Source organism: Cnephaeus nilssonii (assembly GCF_951640355.1).
Source record: "Cnephaeus nilssonii genome assembly, chromosome: 19".
NCBI classification, from domain to species: domain Eukaryota; kingdom Metazoa; phylum Chordata; class Mammalia; order Chiroptera; family Vespertilionidae; genus Cnephaeus; species Cnephaeus nilssonii.
In genome coordinates, this window is record NC_137090.1 from 37,736,105 (window position 1) to 37,760,005 (window position 23,901).

At 51.9% G+C, this 23,901-nt stretch overlaps 1 protein-coding gene across 1 annotated transcript in view; it reads left to right on the forward strand.

Moving 5' to 3' along the window:
* The window catches only part of PITPNM3 (PITPNM family member 3), a 90,284-nt gene that overhangs the window by 17,228 nt on the left and 49,155 nt on the right, over positions 1 to 23,901 (forward strand). The window contains exons 2-3 of the mRNA XM_079798971.1: positions 2,278 to 2,373; positions 11,681 to 11,788. Of these exons, the coding sequence (XP_079655097.1) occupies positions 2,278 to 2,373; positions 11,681 to 11,788 (204 nt within the window). The remainder of the gene's footprint in view (positions 1 to 2,277; positions 2,374 to 11,680; positions 11,789 to 23,901) is intronic.

The window sequence follows — 23,901 nt, forward strand, 5'->3', positions numbered from 1 at the left end:
GGGGGTGATCAGGCTGGCAGGCAAGCTGTTGGGAGCCAGCAGTCCTAGATTATGAGAGGGATGTCCAACTGCCCGTACTGGGATTGGGCCTAAGCGGGCAGTCAGACATCCCTCAAGGGTTCCCAGATTGGAGAGGGTGCAGGCTGGGCTGAGGGACACACAAACACACACACACACACACACACACACACCCTGTGTATGAATTTCATGCACTGGTCCTCTAGTCAATTATAAGATGCACCAGTTATAAGATCCCTGAGAAACAATAAACAATGCCAACTCAATTATGACACACCATCATGTAAGATGCACCCCAATTTTAAAGATGATAAAGTGTGAAAAATGTACATCTTAGAATTGATAACATAAGATGAATTCATAAAATCAATAATCATATAAAATTACATGTGCAGTGTAAAAACGGAGTTTCCCCTGCCTCTTCTAATCAAATTCTACTCAGTAGAGATAATCTCTATTGACATTTTTGGTGCATGTCCTCCAGACATGTGAATGCATCTGTAAGTATGTTTATACAGTAATTATTGTTGAGAACACTTGCTGTATGCTAGGCCCTGCGCTAAGCACTTCGAGGCCTGTTAGTTAATCTTTACCACAGGCTCATGAGGCAGGTAGGAGCTAGCCTCCCTTTATAGCTGAGGACACTGAGGCCCAGAGAGATGAAGGGTCTTACCTGACATCACAGTTTCCAAGAGGCGAGGCCTGAGCCTGAATCCAGGCCCCTTCAACCTCAGGGCCCGAGCTCTTAACTAACATGCTGCTCGGATCCTCGATGTGCAGATAGGAGTGTGTCTTTCAAAAGTGAGGCCCGAAGGAACCCACGGTTCTGGGCTCTGCCTGCAGTCTTTTTCTCCTAACCAGACCCCGTGGGCATCTTTCCATGTCAATATCTAAGGGGCGACTTCATTTTTCGAAGAGTTGCCAAGAACTCTCCTATGACGGCATTTGAACGGACGTCCAGTCCCCTCCGGCATTTCTTCCAGTTTTTTGTTGTTACCAGAACGCTGAGACGATCAACTGCGTACTTCCGTCTTTGTGTACTTCTCTAATGATTTCCTCAGGAAAATTACCAGGTCAATTTCCTTCCAACACGTTTATGGCTTTACTTTCTGCAATTAGATTTTAATCCATCTGCAATCCCCAGTATTTCATGTGTCCAGAGAGCATGCGGAGAGGTTCGCGGATGTGCTGGGCACCAGCTGGTTGCATGTGAGTCCCCAAGTGCCTGTGGAGGGGGCAGACAATGGGGGCGGGAGAGAGGCTCCTCTCTCCAGCTCTGTCGCTGGCTTTCCCCTCCCTGGTTCAGGGGCAGGAGGGGATTGGGGCAGAGTTCAGGGAAGGGGCCACATTCTCTTGCTCCTCCCTGCTCAGAGAACCCCTCCGCCCATGCCCTGGCCTCTGTAGATATCAAGAACAATAGCAATTGCCATGACGGGGCCTCCTGAGATTCAGGCTATAAACATGCACTGTTTCTGATGGTTCGAGTTTAGGATTGTTGTCAGTTTTCTATAGATGGGGAAACCGAGGCTGCCGTCTGGAAAGAGACAGGCTTGCACATGACAGAGATGGGGCAGAGCTCAAGCTCAGGCCCCTTCATTAGTGCGGGGATGTCTCTCCCGAGGCTGCAGCCCTGGCCTGGCCTGCACAGGTGTGTGTGGTGGGTGGGACCGGTGCTCACCAGGGGTCCGCTTCTCCCTCCTCCCTCTCCTGAAGTTGGGCGTGGCCACGTGACTGGCTTCGGCCAATGAAATGCACGCAGCACTGCACCTCCTGCGGGAAGGAGCATCTACGACTGGGGGTGACTTTGTGTGCTCTCCTCTCGGGCTTCAGCAGGCTTTGGGGTCTCCTTTTGAGACGATGGCATCACCAGGTGACCACCATGAACAAGCCCCTTCCAACCAGTGTGTGTGAGTGAGAAACCAGCCATTGTTGTCTTAAGCAGCTGAGAGCATTTGTTAACGCGGGGAAAGTTACCTTATGCTTCCTGATGCACTGTCACCCTGACCCTCTCCTAACTGCCCCCTGCTCCGTTTTAGGGCATAGAAGATGGGCACACTTGTTGCCGCCCCGCTGCGCTAGCTCAGAAAGGTATGGGCTGACCTGGAACCACGGCGGTGGGAGGGCTCTGTGAGGTCTGAGCACCGCGGGGAGAGGGCAGGGACATGCAGGACGCCAACGGGCCCTTGGTCCAGGGCCATCCTGGTTTACCTCCTTCACGCTGGCCTTAGGCTTGGTTAACAGGTGTGTTCCCTTTGGCAGGTGGCCCCACCCCGGGCGGCGGTGCCCCCTGGCACCTTCGAAATGTCCTCAGCGACTCAGTGGAGAGCTCGGATGATGAATTCTTTGATGCAAGAGGTGAGTGAACCGCGTCCTCCCATCATTGCTGGCTGATCTTTCTGGAAGCCCCAAGGAGGAATCTCTGTTGGGGGTTCGTATCTCTCCCCACTCAGACACTCAGTTCCACTCTTCAAACTCACCCAGTCTGGGGGCCCCCGAGGGCTGGGGCTCAGCATTTGCTCACTCACTCACTCACTCACTCACTCACTCTTTGAGATGCTTGCTGAGTCCCTTGGATATCCCAGGAGCTCTGCCAGGTGCTCCCCATACTGTGGGAAACTCATAGGCATGGTCATGCCCCCATCAAGCTTACAGTCTAGTGGCAGAGGCAAACACTGGACAGTTTCACAAAGGGAAACGCAATCAGAATGGGGACTAATGCCACTGAGGAGAAAGTACCAGCTGTTAATTCAGAGTGATGACAGGAGCAGCTAACTCGGTTAGGGCTGGGGGGTCGTTAACATCCTCTCTGCAGAACCGAGGGAAGGAGGAGGCCAGGTGAGCAGTGGGACAAGGAGCCTCTAGCCAGGACACAGTAGGTATGATGGGGCTGAAGCAGGAAAGATGGGGCCTTCTAGGAACTGACGGGGGTCCTCGTGGCAGGGAGGCAGCGAGCCAGGGGAAGAGGAGAGATGACGCTGCCTGAGATTCAGTAAGTGGTTTATAGGGTTAGCCCAGGGATGGCAGGGGAATGGTGATGGAGGTAGGGGCCTGTTAGAAGCCTGTTGCGGCCGTTCAGAGGAGAGACGATGGCGGGCAGGATGTCAGGTGTGTGCCCAGGGCTGAGTGCATGGCCAGCACACAGGACATAGCCGGGGGCATTCTGTAAGCGGGGATGGAAGAATAAGCAGCCTTGTAGAAACTGGATAAGCGGGCACCGAATGGGGTGACACTTCAGGCAGAGGGATCGGCCCGAGCAAAGGCTTGGAGGGCAGGCGTAAGGACCAGCGGGAGGCGGCGTCTGTCTGGAATTCAGGAGAGAGCACCCTCGCAGGTGTGCTCACCGGTGCTGTGTGCGAGTGGGCGAAATGAACAAGGGCCTCTTCTCTGGCCCAGGAGGGTCCCCACTTCTCACCTGGCTGGCTTGGCCCACTCTGGGAAGTCGCCATACCTGGGGGGTTAACTTCCTTCGGAGACAGAGCCAACTGTGAAATGCCTGGCAAAATGGGGTCTTGAAGGAGAAGCACACTGTGCTGGGAAGACATCTGGGCCCAGAGCAGCACACTCGGGACATGGGCTTACCCATGCCATTACCTCGTTTGTGATCTTGGGCAAGTCTTTTCCCTTCTCTGGGCCTCAGTTTCCCTGTTAGCTCTGTGCCTCCGGAAATGGAGAATACCCAGTCCAGGTGTTTTTCGGGAAGCACAGCTGGGTGGTGGGATGCTGTCTGGCTCCAGCCTCCCTCATGCTGGGCTCTGGGCAGAGAACCCTCTCCCTGATGCCAACCCTCAACCAGCCCATTTGGGGCTCATTTCCTGTCTCCCATGGGAGCCGAGTTCCTCCATAGCAACTAAGCCGCAGTGTGACAACAATGGCTTCAATATTTTGATGGTTGTGGCACATTTATTTGAAGTATTTTTGGAGTGCCTCGGGGCTCGCATTCCCAGATGACAAGGATGGCTTGCTGCAGAGGCGTCACCTTCATCCCTCGGGGCCCTGCTCACCTGCTTCCCCTGCGAGCCGCTGTGGACGCGTCTGCTCTCCTCCCTGCTGACCGCTGCCTCCTTCAGCTCCCCGTCCTCCCCTCCCAGGACCTCACCGCTTAGTCTGCGGTTCCCAAATTGGCCTCATCTGTCACCCCTCTCTCATTGGAGGCCCCTCCATCTTCGTCTCTTCCTTCGCGCTCCCCACTCCGTGTTTCCTTCTCTTCACTGCCCCAGAATTCCAGACTCTCTGTCTCTTTGCCGGTTCCCCGCCTCTCGGCACTCCCCACCAGCTTCGTGTCTCTGCTCCCTCCCCCCTCGCCCTTGCAGAGCATCCCTAGCCCTCAGCCACAGGAGCTGCTCCACAGGCCAGGGAATCCTCTTTAGTTCTGAGTTGCCACCTGCCCACTTCCTGTCTGCTCCGTGTGGCCTCCCTGGACAAGGCCTCTGCGTGTTTCCTCGGCTCAAGGCAGTAGGAGGTGAAGCCATCCTTCTTCTCTGCTCCAGGAGCTGGTCCAGGCCCCACCTGGCCTGCTCTCTCGGCATACGGGCCAGGCTGTGGGTGTCCAGCTTCCTGGGCATTCCTCGAAGGGCCACCTCCCTGGCCTCCTTTCTCCAGCCAGGCTGAGCCCTGACCCTGACCTGGGGGTGTTCTCTGTCCTCACCTGAGCAGGCCCTGCACCCTGCTGCCTCGGCGTTCCCACTCCAGCGGGACTATACTGGCAGTTGTCAGCACTGAACAGGCCCCTGGGACACCATGTCCTCCTCCTCAGTGCATGATGGGGAAACTGAGGCCTGACCATGGAAGGGACCTCCCAAGATACACACCAGGGTGGGGATGAAGGGGCTGGAACCCAGGAGTTGAGTGGCCAGGTCAGGCTGTTTTCTTTGACTTATTCCTGAAACATGGGCTTTTCCCTTCCTTTCTTCCTTAAGCTCCAGCCCTTGGCCCAGTGCTGGGTTACCAGGTGGGATGAGAGACCCTCACGGCTCATGGTCTAGTAGCAGAGGGGAGGCTCTTGGGCCCTGGGGCTCTGGTGGTATATGAAAGGCACGGGAGGGATTGGGCTTAGTCAAGCAGGGGTATGGAGCCCTCTGGGTCTATACAACCCTGGGGCAGCATGCTGGCTCCTTAGGCCAAGGCAGCAGGCCTGGGGCTGGGGGGTGGCTGATGCCCCTGATTAGATGCTGCAGGGTGGCTGATGGGGTCCAGGCTCCAGTCCAGACCAGCTGCCACTCCCTGTCCTGTCCATACAGTGAAAGGACATCTGGGGAGCCATGGCCTGGTCCACCAAGGTTGGAGGGCAGAGTGAGGGGATGTGCCTGAAACCTAGGCCATGTTATAGCTGGGGGCCCTCGGGGTTTTGAATTTGACAGCCTATCCCATTTTTCAGGCTGGGAAACGGGCCAGAGAATTGGGCAACCTGCTCAGGCTCACACAGAGTCAGAGAGGACAGGAGCCAGAAATCAGACTCATTCATCCACTCTTTCAAGTTTACTGAGTATCTGCCCATCAAGCACCAGGCAGGATTCCAGGTGTTGGGGACCCAGGGGCAAGTAGGTCCTGTCTCAGCCCTTCTGGAGCCTGCACTTCAGTGTTGACGGGCAGTGGTGGTAAGACAGTATACAAGCATGTAAATTATATTGATAATTAGCATAAATAAAATAACATAAAGGAACAGACACCTCACCAAAAATATGCATGAATGACAAAAAATTAAAATATGCGCAACATCATTAGTCATCAAATGCAATTAAAACCATGAGATACCACTACACACCTATTATGACAGCTCATTAAAACAACTGATCAGGCCCAGCTAGTGTAGCTCAGTGGCTGAGCATTGACCTATGAACCAGGAGGTCATGGTTTGATTCTCAGTCAGGACACATTCCTCAGGTTGTAGGTTCGATCCCCAACAGGGGGCGTGCAGGAGGCAGCAGGTCAATGATTCTTTTTCATCATTGATGTTTCTGTCTCTCTCTCCCCCTCTGAAATCAATAAAAATATATTTAAAAAAAAAACACTGAACAGGATACGGAGGAACCGGAACTTTCAAACTCTGCTGATGGAAATGGACAATGGTGCAACCATTTTAGAAAGTGGACTGCAGCTTCTTAAAAAGTCAATCAAAGTTAACTGCCACATGAGCCGGCCCTTCCGATCCTAGGTAATTGACCCAAGAGGATCAACTCCTAATGCATCTTTCACCTGGGACATGTCCATGAGTGTTTATAGCAGCTTTATTTGTTAAAGCTCTGAACCAAAAACAACTCAAATGTACATCAGGGGGCGAAGAGATAAACGTTCATGCAATGAAATGCTACTCGGCTGTAAGAGGGAATGAACCACGGATACACGCACCACGTGGGTGAATCTCAAATATAAGCAAGCTGAGTAAAAGGAGTCAGATGGAGAAAGAGTACATATTGTATGATTCCATTTACATAAAACTCTAGAAAATGCAAACAACTCTGTAGTGACAGGAGCAGATCAGTGGTTGCCTGGGGCAGGAAGGAGGGCTAAAAAGGGACAGGAGAAAACTGAGGGTGATGGATACATATTCACTGTCTCCATTGGGGTGACGGTTTCACAGGTGTGTCCACATGTCAAAAATTATCAAGTTGTACATTCTACTTTTCATTTGAATTAGGCAGCATCCCAACTAGTAAATAATAGGGAGGTTCTCCCTCAAATTGTACATTTTAAATGTGTATACTTGATTAAATGTCATTACATCTCAGAAATACTGTTTAAAAAATGGGAGAACTCCCTTCAATACAACATAAGGGAATGTAACACAGTGACTGGTTGGTGGTAAGAAGCCTTCAAATATGGCCTTGAGCTGAGAGCTAAATAACAAGAAATGAACCATGTGAGTATCTGGGGGAACAGTGTTCTGGACAGTGGGAACAGCCAGCGCAAAGCTTTTACCGGAAGAATGAGCAGAAAGGCGCGTGTGCTAAGAGTGAGCAAGGGGGTGCCCACTTAGTGTTGTCAGCCCGCTGCCCCAGTAGGGGGCGGGAGAGCAGGCTCGACCCAGTAGCCTCAGGACATGTGCATGAGGAGTTTACATGGGCAAGATAATCCCATGAAAATTCCAAAGACAGAGAGGCAACACTGGGCATATAAGACATTTTTGGACAAAGGAGAAGGTTGGAGGAGCAGGGGACAGGGTATTAGATCTCAGAAGCAGGATGGGCCATTTGCAGGGAGTGGAAGGAGGATGGCATGCACATGGCAGGCACATCCTTGCTAAATGACTCAGAGATAATGGGACACGGGGTATCTAGCTAACAGGCCCCCTGTTTACCATACTTAATGCAAGTTAGGCTAAGGTGACACCCTAAACCAGGGATCCTCAAACTTTTTAAACAGGGGGACTGTCCCTCTGTCTGTCTGAATCTCTCGGGCAGGAAAGGGGGGTGGGCCAAAGGTTCTGTCTGAGTTTTGCTTAACAGTTTAAAATCAATATTCCGAAAGGCAGCTTCAGCTTCACGGTGGCAGAATTTGGGTCCTTTCAACTGCAGTGAAGAGAGAGTAGTGGTGATGGCTGTGGGCGAGGGGATGGCTCGTGTCAAACAGCTCCAGGGTGGGGTAGCAGTCTTGTCTCCCCCAGAGCAATGCACATCCAGGTCCTCGGAAAAGCTGGCATCATGGGCCTGATGCAAAGGGTGATGCTCGGTGTTGGACGGACCAACTGCAGAAGGTGACACGCCCTCGCCCCATGAGCCAGAGGTGACCTCTTCCTGGTGTGGGGCAAGGAGATTGCCTGCTCTGAAGGCCCCTGGATCCAGCAGAAACAGGCCTGGGAGGAGGAAAGGCTTTCCTTACGGCACCGGAGGTTGTGCTTAAAGGGGTATACCCAGACTTTGGCCAGGGTTGGAGTCAGTCTGGGGTCCAGGCCGGGTTGTGGTGCCTCTGGATGGGATTCAGCCTGACCACCTAGTCTGGGCAGGGACTGGGCTCAGTTGGAGCGACATAGATGCAAAAACTGTGTCCACACCGGAGGCCACCGGGGATGAGAATTAGTGTGCAGGGAACACTCACCAGAAGTCGAAAAGCAAAATCAATAACCAGGACATTTATCCAGAGAAGCCATTTGTGGCCTCTGTGGGCCCTGATGCGGAGGCACGTACCGCAGTGAGGGGAAGTAGAGCGGAGACCTGGAGCTCTGATTTGCCTGAATGACTCCGAAAGGAGCAGTCGTGTGTGTGTGTGTGTGTGTGTGTGTGTGTGTGTGTGTGTGTGCGTGTGTGTGTGTGTGTGCATTCTCACTGCCTCTCAGGGAACATAGTGAGAATCTGAAGGCTGAGTGTTGAGAGCAGGGGACAGAGAAGGGAGGGTGGGGAGCAGCTGGAGAGACAGGGATGTGGTGGAGGAGCAGGGAGCGTAAGGAAGTGAGGGAAAAGATGAGAAAGCAGAGAGAGAGAGAGAGAGAGAGAGAGAGAGAGAGAGAGAGAGAGAGAGATATCCAGAAAGGGTTAGAGAGAGGGACACACACACACACACACACACACACACACACACACACACACACCAGAGAACCAGAGAGGGTTGAAAGAGAGACAGTGACTCAGAAGGAGAGAGAAGACCAGAGGAAGCACGGCAGACCTGCATGGGCAGAGAGATCCTGAGGGGCAGGACCCAGAGAAAGAGAGAAACCCAGAGAGTGAGAGCGATCAAGACAGAGACATCTTCCCAGAGAGAAGAGAGAGACAGATGCTGGGATAAAGAGAGAGGAAGAGCAAAGAGTGTGGAGCCTGACTGAGGTCCACCCAGAGAGAGGGACAGATGGGGCTGAGAACACTGGGAGCCCGAGAGGCACAGAGAAATGCAAGGACCCAGAGGGACAGAGATCAATGGAAGGATCTGGCAAGATCCGATCTGAGTGGGACAGGGCCAGACGCCCAGCATAGAGGAACACGGTGGGAGTTGGCGAGGAAGACACATCTACTAGAAAGACAGACAAAAGACCAAAAGGGAAAGATGGAGGTGGGTCATGCACAAAACTAGGAAGAGAGGAAAGAGGCCGAGGATAGTGCAGAAGTGGGCATGCTCCGACCTCAGAGTCTGGGAGGACCCTCTGGTTCTGATAGCCTCATACACACCCCAGGAATAGGGCTTACACATTGTAGGAAAAACGAGAGCTAGGATGTGTAAGCACCTGTTGAGCACCTGTTGCATACCGGGCACTGGACCAGGACCCCCAGCATACTCATCTTCCTGCACCAGAGTTATTTACTCTTTTTTCCCTCCATAAAATAGGGTAGAGGTCATGTCATGTCACACTGCACACAGTAGGTGCTCAGAAGTCCACTCATTGCAGAAAGAATGCTCGAATGAATAAGTGGGCAACAGAGAGCCAGGAGACAGAGGCACTCACAGTGGGCTACAGGCTGATTACCCCATCTGGGTGTGGGGCAGGGTCACAGGGGTAGAACACAGCATATGTGGGGAATGTTGGGGTATATACCACATCCTCTGGGGTGGAGGTGATGATGGACCATCATCTTCATGTGCTGATACCCACTGCTGTGCTGTTATTGTGTAAACACTTCAACCTTCATTGTCTCATTTAAGCCTCACAACAATCCTGTGACATAGGCATGACTGGGATGTCATTTTATAGATGAGAAAACTAAGGCTCAGAAAGCTACTTTATTGTCAAAGGTCATATATCTAGCAGGATTGGAAAGAGTCAACATAACACTGAACTGAGCTCTTACCCCTTGGTGTCCTGCTTCCCCCAGAGTTATACTACCTGATGTTTGTTCACAGCATTTTGGCTTGTGTAGCTTTTGCAAATTTAGTATGTCATTGTCTTCATGGCATCTTGCTAGACGGAGTTGTAAAACTAGAGTTGTTATTCTCATTCAAGGAAAAAAAACCACAGGAAGAGCTGAGGGATGTATGCAAAGAACAGGCTCACTTGTAGCGTTCTCTGGACTGGGACCTGGTCAGGGCTCTGCCCAGAGCACAGTGCTGCTAAGAGGTGTACACTGGTGCCCAGATGGAACACACCACACTGAATAAATTGTCTGGGTGTGAGTGGTGCTTGGCTGGAGTGTTGGGAAGCCAATATAGGATGCCCATGGCAGGCCATTGGGAGGACAAGATTATAGGACTCTTAAAAAATGATTTTATTGATTTTAGAGAGAAAGGGAGAGAGCGATAGAAATATCAATAAGAGAGAAGCATCAATTGGTTGCCTCCAGTATGCCTCCCACTGGGGATCAGGCCCATAACCTGGGCATGTGCCCTGACCTAGAATTGAACCATCAACCTCTTGGTGCATGGGTCAGTGCTCAACTACTGAGCCACACTGGCTGGGCAGATTTAAGGACTCTTGAAATAGTATATCTAGGTTTCAATTCTGGCTTTAGACAGTGACATTGGGCAAATTCCTGAAATACTCCATGCCTGAACTGGAGATAATAATAATCGTGCCTTTTTAGCATTTTATGAAAATTAAGTGAATTATATTTTAAAAACACCTATAATAATCTTAGTGCATAGTAAGGATTTGATGTGTTGTTAAAGCAATCAAATAAATCAAGTAACTAAGGAATCATCATTGTCACCACCACCACCACCACCACCACCACCACCACCACCACCACCATCATCACAGTCATCATCATCCAGACATGAGTCCTGGATTAGTGAGTTCTAGGGGAATTCAGAACTCTGGACAGCGCCCCAAGCTTCCGATCCACCATATTGGTCCCACCTGCTCTGTAAAGTTCTTTGGCAGTGAAATGGGTCTCATCCCTTTATTTTTGGTTATCATGAACTTGAGGATTCTCCTCACCACTCTTTAATGTCTATTCTACAAGGGAGGACACAAAGCTCTTTACCAGGAAGGCCCTTCAAAGAGAGAGGGGGGCCACTTCTGTGGGTTTGTTCTTGAGGAAATGCCCCTTTCTGGGATGAGGGACTACACCAGATGTGTGGGACCCTGGGACCTGTATTCAGCGTGGTTAGGTAATGTGGCCCCATCAATTTCTCTCAGAGTAATCACCAAGCTCAGACTGGGAAAGAGCAAGGATACAGACAGGGTTGAGGGGAGGAGTAGGGATAAGGAATGAAGGCATTAATAAGTTCATAAAGTTATGACATGGGCTAAGGGTTCCACACAGCTCAAGGCTCACTTAGAGCAGAAGTCTTCTGCTCTTCCAGTTACTCTAGAGCTACCCCTGCCCCACTCAAATCCAGGTCGCAATTCACTTCTCATGTGAAGAAATAACCGTGATATCTCTCGCTTATGACCACCTTCTATGTACCAAGACCTTTACACCCATTATCTCGTTTAGTCCTCACAACATTTCTGTGAGTGAGACACTTCCTGTACCATGTTACTGATGGAAAAACTGAAGCTCAAAAGGCAAGGTACTTACCCAAAGAAAAACTGCTAGCGGTGGCAAGGACCCCCTCCATCCCCAAGCACACTTCCTTTCAAGAAATCTCTCTCTTAGGGCTAGAAATGGGACCTTCTGTGAGTTTTCAGCCTCTCTCATGACTTTCTTTCGATGAAAAATTCCTGAATGTCTTGTACCTGTCATAACTACAGACACTTCAAGTCAAAGGAAGACATAAGTACTCCCTCAGATATAAGCTACTGTCAGGACTACCTATACCCTGCCCTCCCTGCTCATGCCCATCTTTGCTCCTTCCACAGAGGAGGTGGCTGAGGGGAAGAATGCCATCCTCATCGGGATGAGCCAGTGGAATTCGAATGACCTGGTGGAGCAGATGGAGACCATGGGAAAACTGGAGGAGCATCAAGGTGAGAGTCTGCTTCTCTCATGACCAGGGTGTGTACATATGTACATTGCAGGGTGGGTCGAAGTGCTAGGACTTGGGGCTTCTATCTGTCTGGGCGCCTCCCCTCTCTGAGCCTGTGAGCCCTGAATTCTGTGACCTGCAGGAACCCTCATGGAGACTTTTGTGGGGTTTTTCTATGGCAGACAAGTTCCAGCTCTTTCACAGAGCATCCTTTGTCCCCAGGAGAATGGGTAACTAAGGGCAGGTGGCAGGGTCCAAGCTCTTTGGACTGCCAGGCCAGGCCTGTGGTGCTGGAATCTGTTTGGTAAAGTAGGGTAGCACCTGGGGGGGCCTTTGCAAGGGAACAGGGCAGAGGGGCAGGAGGCGGGAGCCTTAAGTTTTTGGCTGAGTTGTTGAAGACGGAGTTGTGGCTGGGAATTAATCCAGGAGGCTTTTTATGGAGAGGAGTTTTGACCAGAAGATTAATCAGCAGACAAAGCAGCCATATCCTTTTAGGCATCCATCCATCTGTCCATTAGACCACATTGTGTCACTAAGAGAATGTTTGTTAAAAGTCTACTGTGTGTAAAGTGCTTATAGGAGGGACCAAAGGTGACTCAACTGAGGCCCTTGGCTTGTGATGTGTCTCACAGTATAAGTCAAGACCTAAGGGAGTCGGGCTTAAGTGGAAGGTTGTTGGGCCCAGAGGTGAGAGGCAGGAATTTAGGAAGGAGGCAGGAGAGGGCGGCTCAAGGAAGGGTTCCTGACAATGAAGCTATGGAGCCAGGCTTTGAAAGGCAAGTGGAGGATGTAGCAGAGGAGGTCATAACATCTGAGATGACATATGGGGAAAGTGAGGCTCAGAGAGGAACTGTACAAGATTAAGGTGGGACTGGTGTGAGGCTCCCACCTATCCCAGATGTAGGTGCTAACCTCCGTATTCGTCGTCCTGAGGCCAGTTCTTTCTCTCCCTCCTCCCCACCCCCTATATCACTCCTTCTATTTCCCCTCTTCCTCATCTCCTCTTTTCTTCCTCTCCTGGTCCTGTAATGCCTCAGTCACGGTCTGGGTCAGCGCTGCTTGCCTGGGAAGGCCATCCTATCAGGAGCTGTTTGGTGAGATGCGCTGGCCCAGCCCAAGAGAAAAACTCAACTTGATGCTGGCAGTCTCGGCGCTGGCTGTCCTGCCTGCAGCCTCTGCTCCTTTCCTCATCCCCATCCTGCCTCCTTGGTTTTGAGCCCTCCCGTGGCAAAGGGCCCATCCTGAGAAATGGACAGGCCTGGGATGATGGTTCCATTAGACAAGTGAAGAAACCCAAGGCTCAGGGAAGCTCTGTCTTGCCCAAGGTCCTCCAAGATGGTGGGAGCATCACACTCAGATCTCTAGTCTCTTGATTTCCAGACCAGGGCTTCACCTCCCAGATAGGACTGAGGCCATGAAACCCCTCGGCCACTGGCACATTCATAGGAAGGCAGGCTCTGAGTCTGATCGTCAAGGCCAGTCCAGGGCCAGTTTCTCGGTCTTCACAGGCACACATTTGCAGATGGACCCTCGTCTGCTCTTTCCTTCACCTTGGGGACCCTGCAAGGGGCCACAAGAGGTCATGGGTTCCAGCTGCTTCCCCAGGACAATGCTTGGTAGCTACAAAAAGACAAACCCAGACTTGTACTCGCCACCCATCTGGTCACCCATGTCCCACCACCAGCCTCACTTGCCTGCCAAAAAATGTGTGACTCAGACACAGTGTGAGCTAAGGAGTGGGTGAGCGAGAGGCAGTGTGACTGGGAGGGCAGGAGAGAAGGAAGCAGAGGGAGATTGGTGGGAGAGGCGGCAGCTGCAGCTTTGGAATGTAAGAGGTCTGGGGTTTGAACCTTGGCCCTGATGGTCTGTGGCTTTGTGGCCAGGGAAAGTCACATCACCTCTCTGAGCCTCAGCTTCTTCATCTGCAGAGTGGGGCTAGTACCAAAGCTGCCAGGATTAAATGAGCTAATACTTGCAAAGTGCATTCAATAACAGGCCAGGAGAATGCTGGAAGCGGGGAGAAGAGTGAAAGATGGTTCACAGGTACCATGCTAACCGACGCTTCACGGTACTCAAGAGAGGCTGAATTAGGGGCAGTGCTTTATTGAGTTGAGAATTGATGCTGTCTCCTCCCAGCACAGATGGGGAGCAGGAGGGCGAGAGAGAAGAGGAGGAGAGGAAGAGGGAACCAGCCGTGTTTCCAGCTCCTTCTGAGCCTCATTCCCCAGGAGACTCCTAATGTGAATTCCCACAACACGACAGAACACACACATTAATTTCATTCATTTCAACAGTCATTTATGGAGCCACAATGGGCTCGACCCTGTGCGAGAAGTGGAGGAAATAAACAGGAGCAAGCTGGCATTGCCACTCTCTTAGGAGCTCACAGCAGAGAGGAAAACTATGCAATGAAACAGGCTGAGGCGGGGGCCTTAGGAGAGGCTCCGAGGCTCTTGTGGGGAGAGAAATGCCTGCAAGCACTCCATGGGAAAGGCTGATATCAAAACAGGTGGCACAGATAGAGCTCTACTCCTGCCTCCTTCAAGTTTCCTTCCCTGAAACGTGGTCGTGTGTCTCTGCTGGGCCAGAGTGTCTCCCCAGTCTTAGACATTTTGCATGCTCAACTTACAGTTCTGCGTTTCCATGCTGGTGAGCGGTGCAGATTTAGACCCCATGCCCACAGGTGGCAGAAGCTGAGGGTCTTCATTACTCACGTGTGACTTTTTCTGTTTCGCTGTCTGTGAACGGTTTCCGTGCTGCTCCCCCTAAGGAGTGCTGTGTTTCTTTTCTTTTCTTTTTTTAAAATATATTTTATTGATTTTTTACAGAGTGGAAGGGAGAGGGATAGAGAGTTAGAAACATCGATCAGCTGCCTCCTGCACACTCCCCACTGGGGATGTGCCCGCAACCAAGGTACATTCCCTTGACTGGAATCAAACCTGGGACCCTTGAGTCCGCAGTCCGACGCTCTATCCACTGAACCAAACCAGTCAGGGCAAGGAGTGCTGTGTTTCTAAGTGCCTTTATGGATGGAGCAGCCCTGCCACCATCCCTACTGTGCACAGGGCTCACTTCAGTGCCTCACCAGCTCCCACAGGCTGAGGCCTAGTGTGTGGAGTTGACTGTGCGGTTTTCAGCCTCTAGTCCCGGAGCCTCTGTCCACCTGAGTTTTCCGTGGGCCTCCTCTAGGCCTGCTTCTGCTTTCGTCTCCGCATTGTAGCTCCCTTGTTGTTTCTGGCACTTCTGTACGATCCATTCTTTATCCTGAGCTTGGTTATATATTGACATTTTTTGGTAATATATTGCCCAGTCTATATGTTTTTAATGAAAGGGATCCTTCAGCATCAGTTCAGTTCACTTTATTTATTATTATTACTATTTTTATAATGGCATGCATCATTATTTTTATTTATCATTTTTTAATCGGGTAAAATATACATAATATAAAACCATGTTAACATTTTCAAGGGTACAGTGTAGTGGCATTAAGTATATTCATATAGTTGTGCAACTATAAACCATTCCTGTCCAGAACTTTTTCATCATCCCAAACTGAAACCCTGTATCCATTAAACATGAGCTCTCCATTCCCTAGTCCCACCCCGCCCCCCACCCCACCCCTGTTCCACCATTCTGCAATCTGGCTCTATGAATTTTACTACCCTGGGGACCTCATGTAAGTGCCATCATGCAGTGTTTGTATTTTTATGTCTGGTTTGTTTCACTTAGCATCATGTCCTCGAAGTTCATCCTTGTTGTAGCATATGTCAGAATTTCTTTCCTTTTTAAGGCTGAATAATATCCCATTGTATGTTTCTACCATAATTTGTTTACCCAGTCACCTGTTGGTGGACATGGTTCCACCTTTAGCTATCAACACTAATAAAAGAGTAAGATGCAAATTGACCGTACCTTCGTGACACCCACCAGCCAATCAGGAGTGACTATGCAAATTAACCCAACAAAGATGGTGAGTTAATTTGCATATGCAGGTGCTGAGCAGCTGGGGGTGGGGCAGGACGCTTGCATCGTCGTGAGGATGCAGGCATTCCGCACCACCCCAGCTGCTTCGGGCCTCTGGGCAGCGTGGGAAGGTGGAAAGGCGTCTCCGGGCCAGAGAGAAAAGGTGGCTGTGGCCAGAGTGAAGGCGGTGCTGGCAGCCAGGGGAAGGAAGGCCCATTCTTGCACGAATCTTTGTGCATCGGGCCTCTAGTTGTGAATAATGCTTCTATGAACATTGGTGAACAAATAATCACCTTATTTCTTGAATACATTTTCATTGTAAACAAAAAAGCACAAAGAAAACCAAAGTCTCCCTTATCTACTTCTTTCCATCACAGACCTCACTGCAGACTTTATCAATGTGGAGGGTATCTCTATAGAGATAGATCATATCATGTGTTATTGCTGCCACTTAATTTTCACTTTTCACTTCATAGTCGATCTTGGAGAGCTTTTCACGTGAATATACTATATATTTTTAAATTGCATTGCACAGGATCTCCAGATAGATGCTAAGTAACAGGAATGATAGCGGGTTTTCTTGTTTGATCCTGACTATAATGCTGTCATCTCCTCCTCCTCCTCCTCCTCCTCCTCCTCCTCCTCCTCCTCCTCCTCCTCCTCCTGCTCTTCCTTCAGTTAAGCACAGTAAGGTATGACTTACATTCTGTAACATTCACCCTCTTTATTGTATAGGTCTCACTGCTGCTTCTTCATGATTTTCTCTTGAATTTACTTCCTCTTTTCACTAGAATATCACCTCAGATAGGAACTGTGATAGAAACTTTACAAGTCCTTGCATTTCTTTTATTTTTAAACTAGAGACCCAGTGCATGAAAGTCATGCACAGTGGAGGGGGGGGGGCGTCCCTCAGCCTGGCCTGCACCCTCTCACAATCTGGGACCTTTCTGGGGATGTCCAACTGCCAGTTTAGGCCCTATCCTGCCTGAGGATCGGGCCTAAACTGGCAGTTGGACATCCCTCTTGCAATCCGGGATGGCTGGCTCTTAATGGCTCGCCTGCCTGCCTGATTACCCCTAATCACTCTGCCTGCCTGCCTGATCACCCCCAACTTCCCTCCCCTGCCAGCCTGATCACCCCCAACTTCCCTCCCCTGCCAGCTTGATCTCGCCCCTAACTGCTTGCTCCCCCGCACTGGCCTGATCACTCCTAACTGCCTCTGCCTAGGCCCCCACCACTGTGGCTTTGTCCAGAAGGAAGTCGGACATCCAGAAGATGTCCGGTTGATCTGGTCTAATTAGCATATTACCCTTTTATTAGTATAGATTGATTTTAGAAAGAGAGGAACATAGAGGGAGAGAGAAAAATATCAAAACCAACCGGCTGCCTCCTGCACGCCCCCTGCTGGGGATTAAGCCTGCAGTCAGGGCATGTGCCCTGACCAGGAATGGATCCTGTGACCTCCTGGTGCCTATGTGGAAGCTCAACCTCTAGTCCTTGCATTTCTAAACATGTCTATATTTTGCATTCTCATTTGAATACGAATTTGCGTGTGTTCATAATCATGTTCCCAACCACCTTTAAAGATATTCCTCACGGCCTTCTTGCATTTAGTGTTGTTGGTGAAAAGTCCGAGGCAAATTTGTGGGTAAACTGATTTTTTCTCTCCTTGAAGCTTTATGTTTTAAAATATTTATTTTTTTTCTGGAGTCACAGACAATGCTTGTGGGTGAGGCTTTGTAGCGTGTCATGCCTTTGCTTACTATGCTATTTCTTCATTGCTGTGATGCTTTCTTTTTATTTCTTCAAGTGTTTCTTTATGTTTTCTCGCTCCAAATTTTATGTTAGACAGACACTGGGATCATGTCTCAACTTGCTCTTTCTCTTCTTATGTCTTAATCCTTGCTGGGTTCTGGAACTATTCCTCCATTCTAACCTGACAAACTGCTCATCAAATTTCTCTTCCCCCACTGCTCCCATTCTTCTGGTCAGCTCTTCTGTGGGGGGTTTTTGTTTATTTGTTTTTGTAAATACGTTTTTTATTAATTTTTAGAGAGAGAGAGAGAGACGAATAGAGAGAAAGAAACATCCATGAGAGAGAAACGTCATCGATTGGCTGCCTCCTGCACCACCCCCCCCCCCCCACTCGGGATTGAGCCCACAACCTGGGCATGTGCCCTGACCGGTAATCGAACCTTGACCTCCTGGTTCACGGGTCAATGCTCAACCACTGAGCCATATTGGCCAAGCTACAGTTGATTTTTGTACATTGATTTTGTATTCTGAACCCTTGCTGAACTCATTTATTAGATTTTTTTTGGAGGGGATTCCTTAGGATTTTCTGTATATAAGATGATGTCATCTCCAAATAGAGGTGGTTTGACTTCTTCCAATCTGGGTGCCTTTTATTTCCTTTGTTTACCTGGTTTTCCGGGCTAGATCCTTTGGTATAATATTGAATAGAAATGGGGAGAGCCAACATCTTGTCTTATTCCTGATCTTAGGGGGAATGTTTTCAGTCTTTCACCATTAAATACTCTTAGCGGTGGGTTTTTCTCGTTATCCTCTATCTGGTTGAGGACGTTCCCTCTTATTATTACGAGTTCATTGAGTGCTTTTATCATGAAAGAGTGTTGGATTTTGCCAAATGCTTTTTTTTCTGCATCTGTTGAGATGATCACGTGGTTTTTTGTCATTTAGTCTATTAATATGATGCATTGCATTGATTGATTTTGAACAACCTTGCATTCCTGGGATAAATTCCACTTGGCCTTTGCCAGGTCACTAATCTTTTATGCACTGGGTTTACATTTCTCTTCCAGAATAATTTATGCTAACAGCCTATGAGCTGTCACTTATGGGACTATGTATTAGTACAATCAGGGCTCTTCTTGTTTTTGAACAGTGTCATTGAGCCCCATTTCCATTGAGAGGAAGGAAGCAGTCACTGCCTAGGTGTCCACAAACATTTGCTCTGACTTCAGCTTCCAGAGAGCTGTGTTTGCCTGCCATTCACCCCCTGACTCTGATTTATGCCCTTGCGTCTAGATACTTGGTTCTCAAAGAGTGGTCCCTGGGCCAACAGCATTAGCGTCACTTAGAAACGTGTCAGAAATGTAAAGCTTGGAGCCCCATCCCAGCCTTACTGAATTAGAAACTCCGTGAGTAGGGCCCAGCGCCTGTGTATCAGCTATCCCTTTAGGTGATTCTGGTGCTGGCTAAAATTTGGCCACCATTCATTATTATGACACTAGGTTGGTTCAAGGAATCCACGGATCCATTTCTCCACAGGCCCTGCCTTCTGCCCTTGAGCTGGATCTCATCCTTCCACATTGTTGGTTTTCCTTTCATACTCAGCAGTATTTGCACGTGTACTCCACTTCGTATTTGCGGGTCCCTCTTATCTGTCTCCGAGGAACGCAATGTCTGTTTACTGTACCCTGCTGGCCTCTAATTGTTGGGGGTGAGGGCGGGTAGAAAACGCTGCTGGGTGAGAGGACCCATTTGCTTCTGACTTGTTCAGCCTTCCAGGGCGTCCTGTCCCTCACACATTCATCCCTTCTCACCCCTGGGGACAAATGGCCCTGCTTGGAACAAGCAAGGGTTGGGGGAAGGACTACAGACCTGGCTCCTCTACCATGGAAGCCCTGACAGTGGCAAGAGCAGGAGGCGCCTGTGTTTCCCACCTATGGGCTTGCTGTTATCTTCCAGCGGCCCCATGCTGCCACAGGCCTTCCTTCGTGGGATTGTGGCTGTGGTTTCCTGTCTCCCGAGGTGGGCATTGGACCTCGGCAGTCACACAGGCTCCATACTTCACAGGGTCTCACACTGGCGTTTATGCTCTGCTGTTGCCATCTTAAAATTTTAAATCGTTTTTAACAAGGGCCCCACATTTTTGTTTTTTATGGCCACTGCAAATTTTGTAGCCAGTCCCTCCCTCCCTCCATCATATCTCTCTGCCTTCTGCCTTGGGGCGATGCCTTACAATTTCTGGCCTGCCGAGGACACCCCTTGTTATTTTACAGTGATACTAAAGATGAATTCATAGGAAACCTGTAATGTCATTTGCTAGGGCTTTGGGGCAGGAGAAAAAGGCTGGATCACGTTTACCATCTCTATCCAACCCTACTGGATGCTTCTAACGTAGAAACCCGGCAATGTCGTTCTGCTGTGGAGTTGGCAGGCCTTTATTGCCTATAGAATGAAGTCTAACTCCCCAGCCCGGTGTGGAAGGCCATCCTAACCCCTCTTTCTTTGAATCATTATAATTGTCCGGGGACAGTAAGGTTGCCATCACTACAAGAATCAAGCAGGCCTGGAGCAGCTACCAGGAGGGATACTGTCCGATCTGATTCTGGTATTCATGACATCCGGGCCACACCTCTCCTCCTCTTCGTTCACCCTGTGTTCCAGACAAATGCCCGGAGGCTGCTTGCTGACCCTCAAGCCCACGTGAGCTAGTCCGTCTCCTGCCTTCACCTGCTGTTCTCCCGAGTTCATCTCTAGCTCTTGCAATCCCATGCACCTCCTCCGGGAGCCTCCCTGATAGCGCAGCTGCTCCCAGACCTGCTCCTTGGGGTCCAGCATGGGTTAGGGGGCTGTCCGCGCAGCGCTGACCGGTCTGCTTACAGTTGGGTCTCTCTGGGGTGTGCTTTGCCTCTCTTTCTGAGCCTGAGTGGTGAGGGGCTCACATGCATTCGTGCATTCTCTGCCCACTTGTGCGTTCAGTGCACGCGCACTGCTCCTCACTCTGTCAGACTCTGTGCCCGTCAACGTTGGGGCACACGGATGACTTAGAAATAGACTCAGAATCGACCAACCCCCACACTCGGGGTGGGGCAGTTACAGTCCAGAAAGCAAATTGCTCTAACGAGAGTAGAAGCAAAGGACAGAGGGATCGAAGAGGACGTGGGCTCGCGCTGAGCCAGGAGGAGTTAAGGAAGCCTTTCTGGGCTCTGGGCCGACCCACAAGGACGCAGCAGGCGGAGGGAACAGCAGGTGCAGGGATGTGCGGGGAGGTATAATTTGGGGAACCACGCAGAGTTCATCTTGACTGAAGTTGGGGTACAAGGTGTTGGGCTGGGGGATGGTGTAAGGGCTGGGAGGTCAGGGAGAAGAGGTGGAGCCCTCACCCCCACCTTGAATGTCAGGCGAGGAGAAGGTTCTTCTCAGGAGCACCCCTGGGGACCCACGGAGCAGTGTAACCAGGGGGCTGAGGAGCTATTTGTTTTAGAAAGATCATTCCGGAAGCCAGTGTAGAAGATCCTAGCAGAGGCCAGGGCATGAGTGCTGCGGGCGTTGTGATGGCCCAGGTGAGAGGTAATGAGCGTGAACCTTGACCTTGCAACTCAGCAGAGGCTCAGTGTTGGGAACACCCTGAGCAGGGAGGGAGCATGTGGGTCAGCCCTGCTCCCTGGGCCGAGTTACCAGGCTGGGCCAGAACCTGGTTGGGGTTCAGTTACTCCCATCCCTGCTCCGTGGAGGCTGCCTGCATGTTCGGGAGTATCAGGAGGGGGGTTCCCAGTGTCTTCTCCCCCAGGCCCATCTGTCTGACCCCCCCCCAGCGGCACCCAACCCTCCCCTTAGAGTTAGGAGGACGCCCCTGTTTCGGCGTTTGGTGGAAGCCTTCTGATCTTAGCCACACAGTCCACTCTCCAGCTCTTGGGCCTCTGGGTTTGGCCGAAGGGCCTGGGAAGAGGAAACATAAAATCGCTCAGGGAGCCATTGGAGCAGGTGGTGTGGCTCCCACGTGCAGGACGGTGGGGTTGGGACAGGCAGGATGAGCGGGGCTGAGCCTGGGGCAGGCGACCAGGGCCCTGCCCCCAGTTCCCAGCCCTTTCTGTGTAGCTGAACTGGCAGCTTCCACCTGTGAAGAAAGCTCCAGCTGAGGCAGGGCTGTGGGGCCCAGGGCCCTGGAAAGCTGCAGGCCAAGTGGGGTCTCATTTAGCCAGCTGCACATTTGATTAATCACCCTCGTCCTGGGAGCCTGCTAATCTGGAAGCTGGCTTTGTGGCTGACTCCTCCGCTCACTCGCTGGTGGCTGGAGGGAGCTGGAGCCTGGGCTGGTGCTGGGGCTGAGGCAGGGGCTGTAGCAGGGGCTAGGGCTGGGACTGGGACTGGGGCAGGGGCTGGGGCTGAGGAAGGGGCTAGGACTGGGGCTTGGGCTGGGGCTGGGGCTGGGACTGGGGCAGGGGCTGGGACTGGAACTGGGGCAGGGGCTGGGGCTTGGACTGGGGCAGGGGCTGGGGCTGGGGCTGGGGCTGGGGCAGGGGCTGGGGCTGGGGCTGGGGCAGGGGCAGGGGCTGGGGCTGGGGCTGGGGCAGGGGCTGGGGCTGGGGCTGGGGCAGGGGCAGGGGCTGGGGCTGGGGCTGGGGCAGGGGCAGGGGCTGGGGCAGGGGCTGGGGCTGGGGCTAGGGCAGGGGCTGGGGCAGGGGCAGGGGCAGGGGCTGGGGCTGGGGCTGGGGCTGGGGCTGGGGCAGGGGCAGGGGTAGGGGCTAGGACTGGGCTGGGCTGGGGCAGGGCTGGGGCAGGGGCTGGCCTGGGCAGGGAGGTCAGTTTCCTGCTGTGCTGGCTCCACACTCACCTTGTTAATACAAGCTCCTTCGTGCCCAGGTTGGTGGCCTCAGCAGCCCCTGCCCCTCGGATGCCCGGCTCAGGCTTTACAGCAGGAGAGACTAAGCCTGAGGAAACATGGGTCAGTCAAGGCCTCAGGACACTTCTCACCAGTACCCTGTGCACACCCCTCTTTTCCAAACCCCCTGACCCCCACTACTCAGCCCCTGACTCGTAGCAGCCTTGTTTGCCTTGATGACTCCCTGCTTCAGGAAGCATTGCCCGGGCCATCCCAGCAAGCCCTGGCTGGAGAAAGCGCTCTTGACCCCCCATCAAACAGGGGCACAGGTGAGGTCATGGGAAGAGCCCTCAGCAGAATTGGGGTATCAAAGGGACTAGATCTAAACATTGAGTAAGTGACTTTATCCTCCTGAGCCTCAGTTTCCTTGTCTGTGAAGGGGGCCTCTTCTATGCAGCCGTGGGGTCACGGTGGTCTAATGGTGGGGGCCACGGGGCACAGGGAAGCCGTAAAGCACCTGCTGGCCCAAGGACAGCCCCTCCTGCTTACACGACGGCGCCCTCGCTCCTGGACTGGCTCTTACCTCCCTTCTAACATTCTTCCTCCGCCCGGGTACATACCCAGGTGAATCCCGCACACAAACACCTCAACCATGCCCTTCGGACTCCTTCCTCGGAGACCTGGGGTCCTGATACATTTTTAGGGGAACTCATAGTCAAGTTCAGAAGAGACAGCCTTATCAGGCCCCAGGATCTGGACTCTAGATCTGAGCTTGGGTTCAGGCTGGAGGTGAGGCCTCTACATTGCTTATCCATGTCCCAGACCCCAGTCCCGCCACTGCTGTGCCATCCCCCAGGCCCAGGACACCTCACCTGAGAAGAAAAGGCAGAGGAACGGGGGCGGGGGGAGGGAAAGGGGGATGTCAGCGTGGTAGAGGGCAACCTTCCACTGGACAGGTGGGAATGTTCAAGGCCCCAAACACACAGGGCAGCTGAGAAAGGCTGGGACTCCTGGCGCCAAGGGGCTACTGCCTGCAGAGCCTTGGGGGCTCAGACAGAGCTGCTGACTTGCTGAGCTCTCAGAGGGGCGTGGCTCTCAGAGGGGCGTGGCTCTCAGAGGGGCGTGGCTCTCAGAGGGGCGTGGCGTGAGGCCTCCACTTCTCAGATTCCAGCCTCCCTGTGGATTTAGGGAGCTTTACTGTTCCTGGGGGTTTGGGCTTAGGTCCCTTTCTGAGGTTTCCAAGGCAGATGGGGAGGGTGAGGGAAAGGGGGGCGTTGAGGGCATTTGAGAGGGAAGGGAAGGGGCCTTCACTGACCCTTGGGACCCAGAGTTGACCTGCGAGGACAGAGGTCCTGAAAATGGAGGTTTCTGGGGAAGAGTTGAAACCTCATGGAAGAGATGGCCGCAGGGTTGATTCTCACCTCCCCGCAGGCCACAGTGAGTCTGAAAGAGGGAAGTGGGAGGAAGAACAGGTAAAGGTGTGCAGGCTGTGTGACCCGGCTGGTGCAGGGTGAGCAGGAGGGGCGGCGGGACAGGGCAGCTGTATGGAGGGCCTTGCTTGCCAGGCTCGGGATTTGATG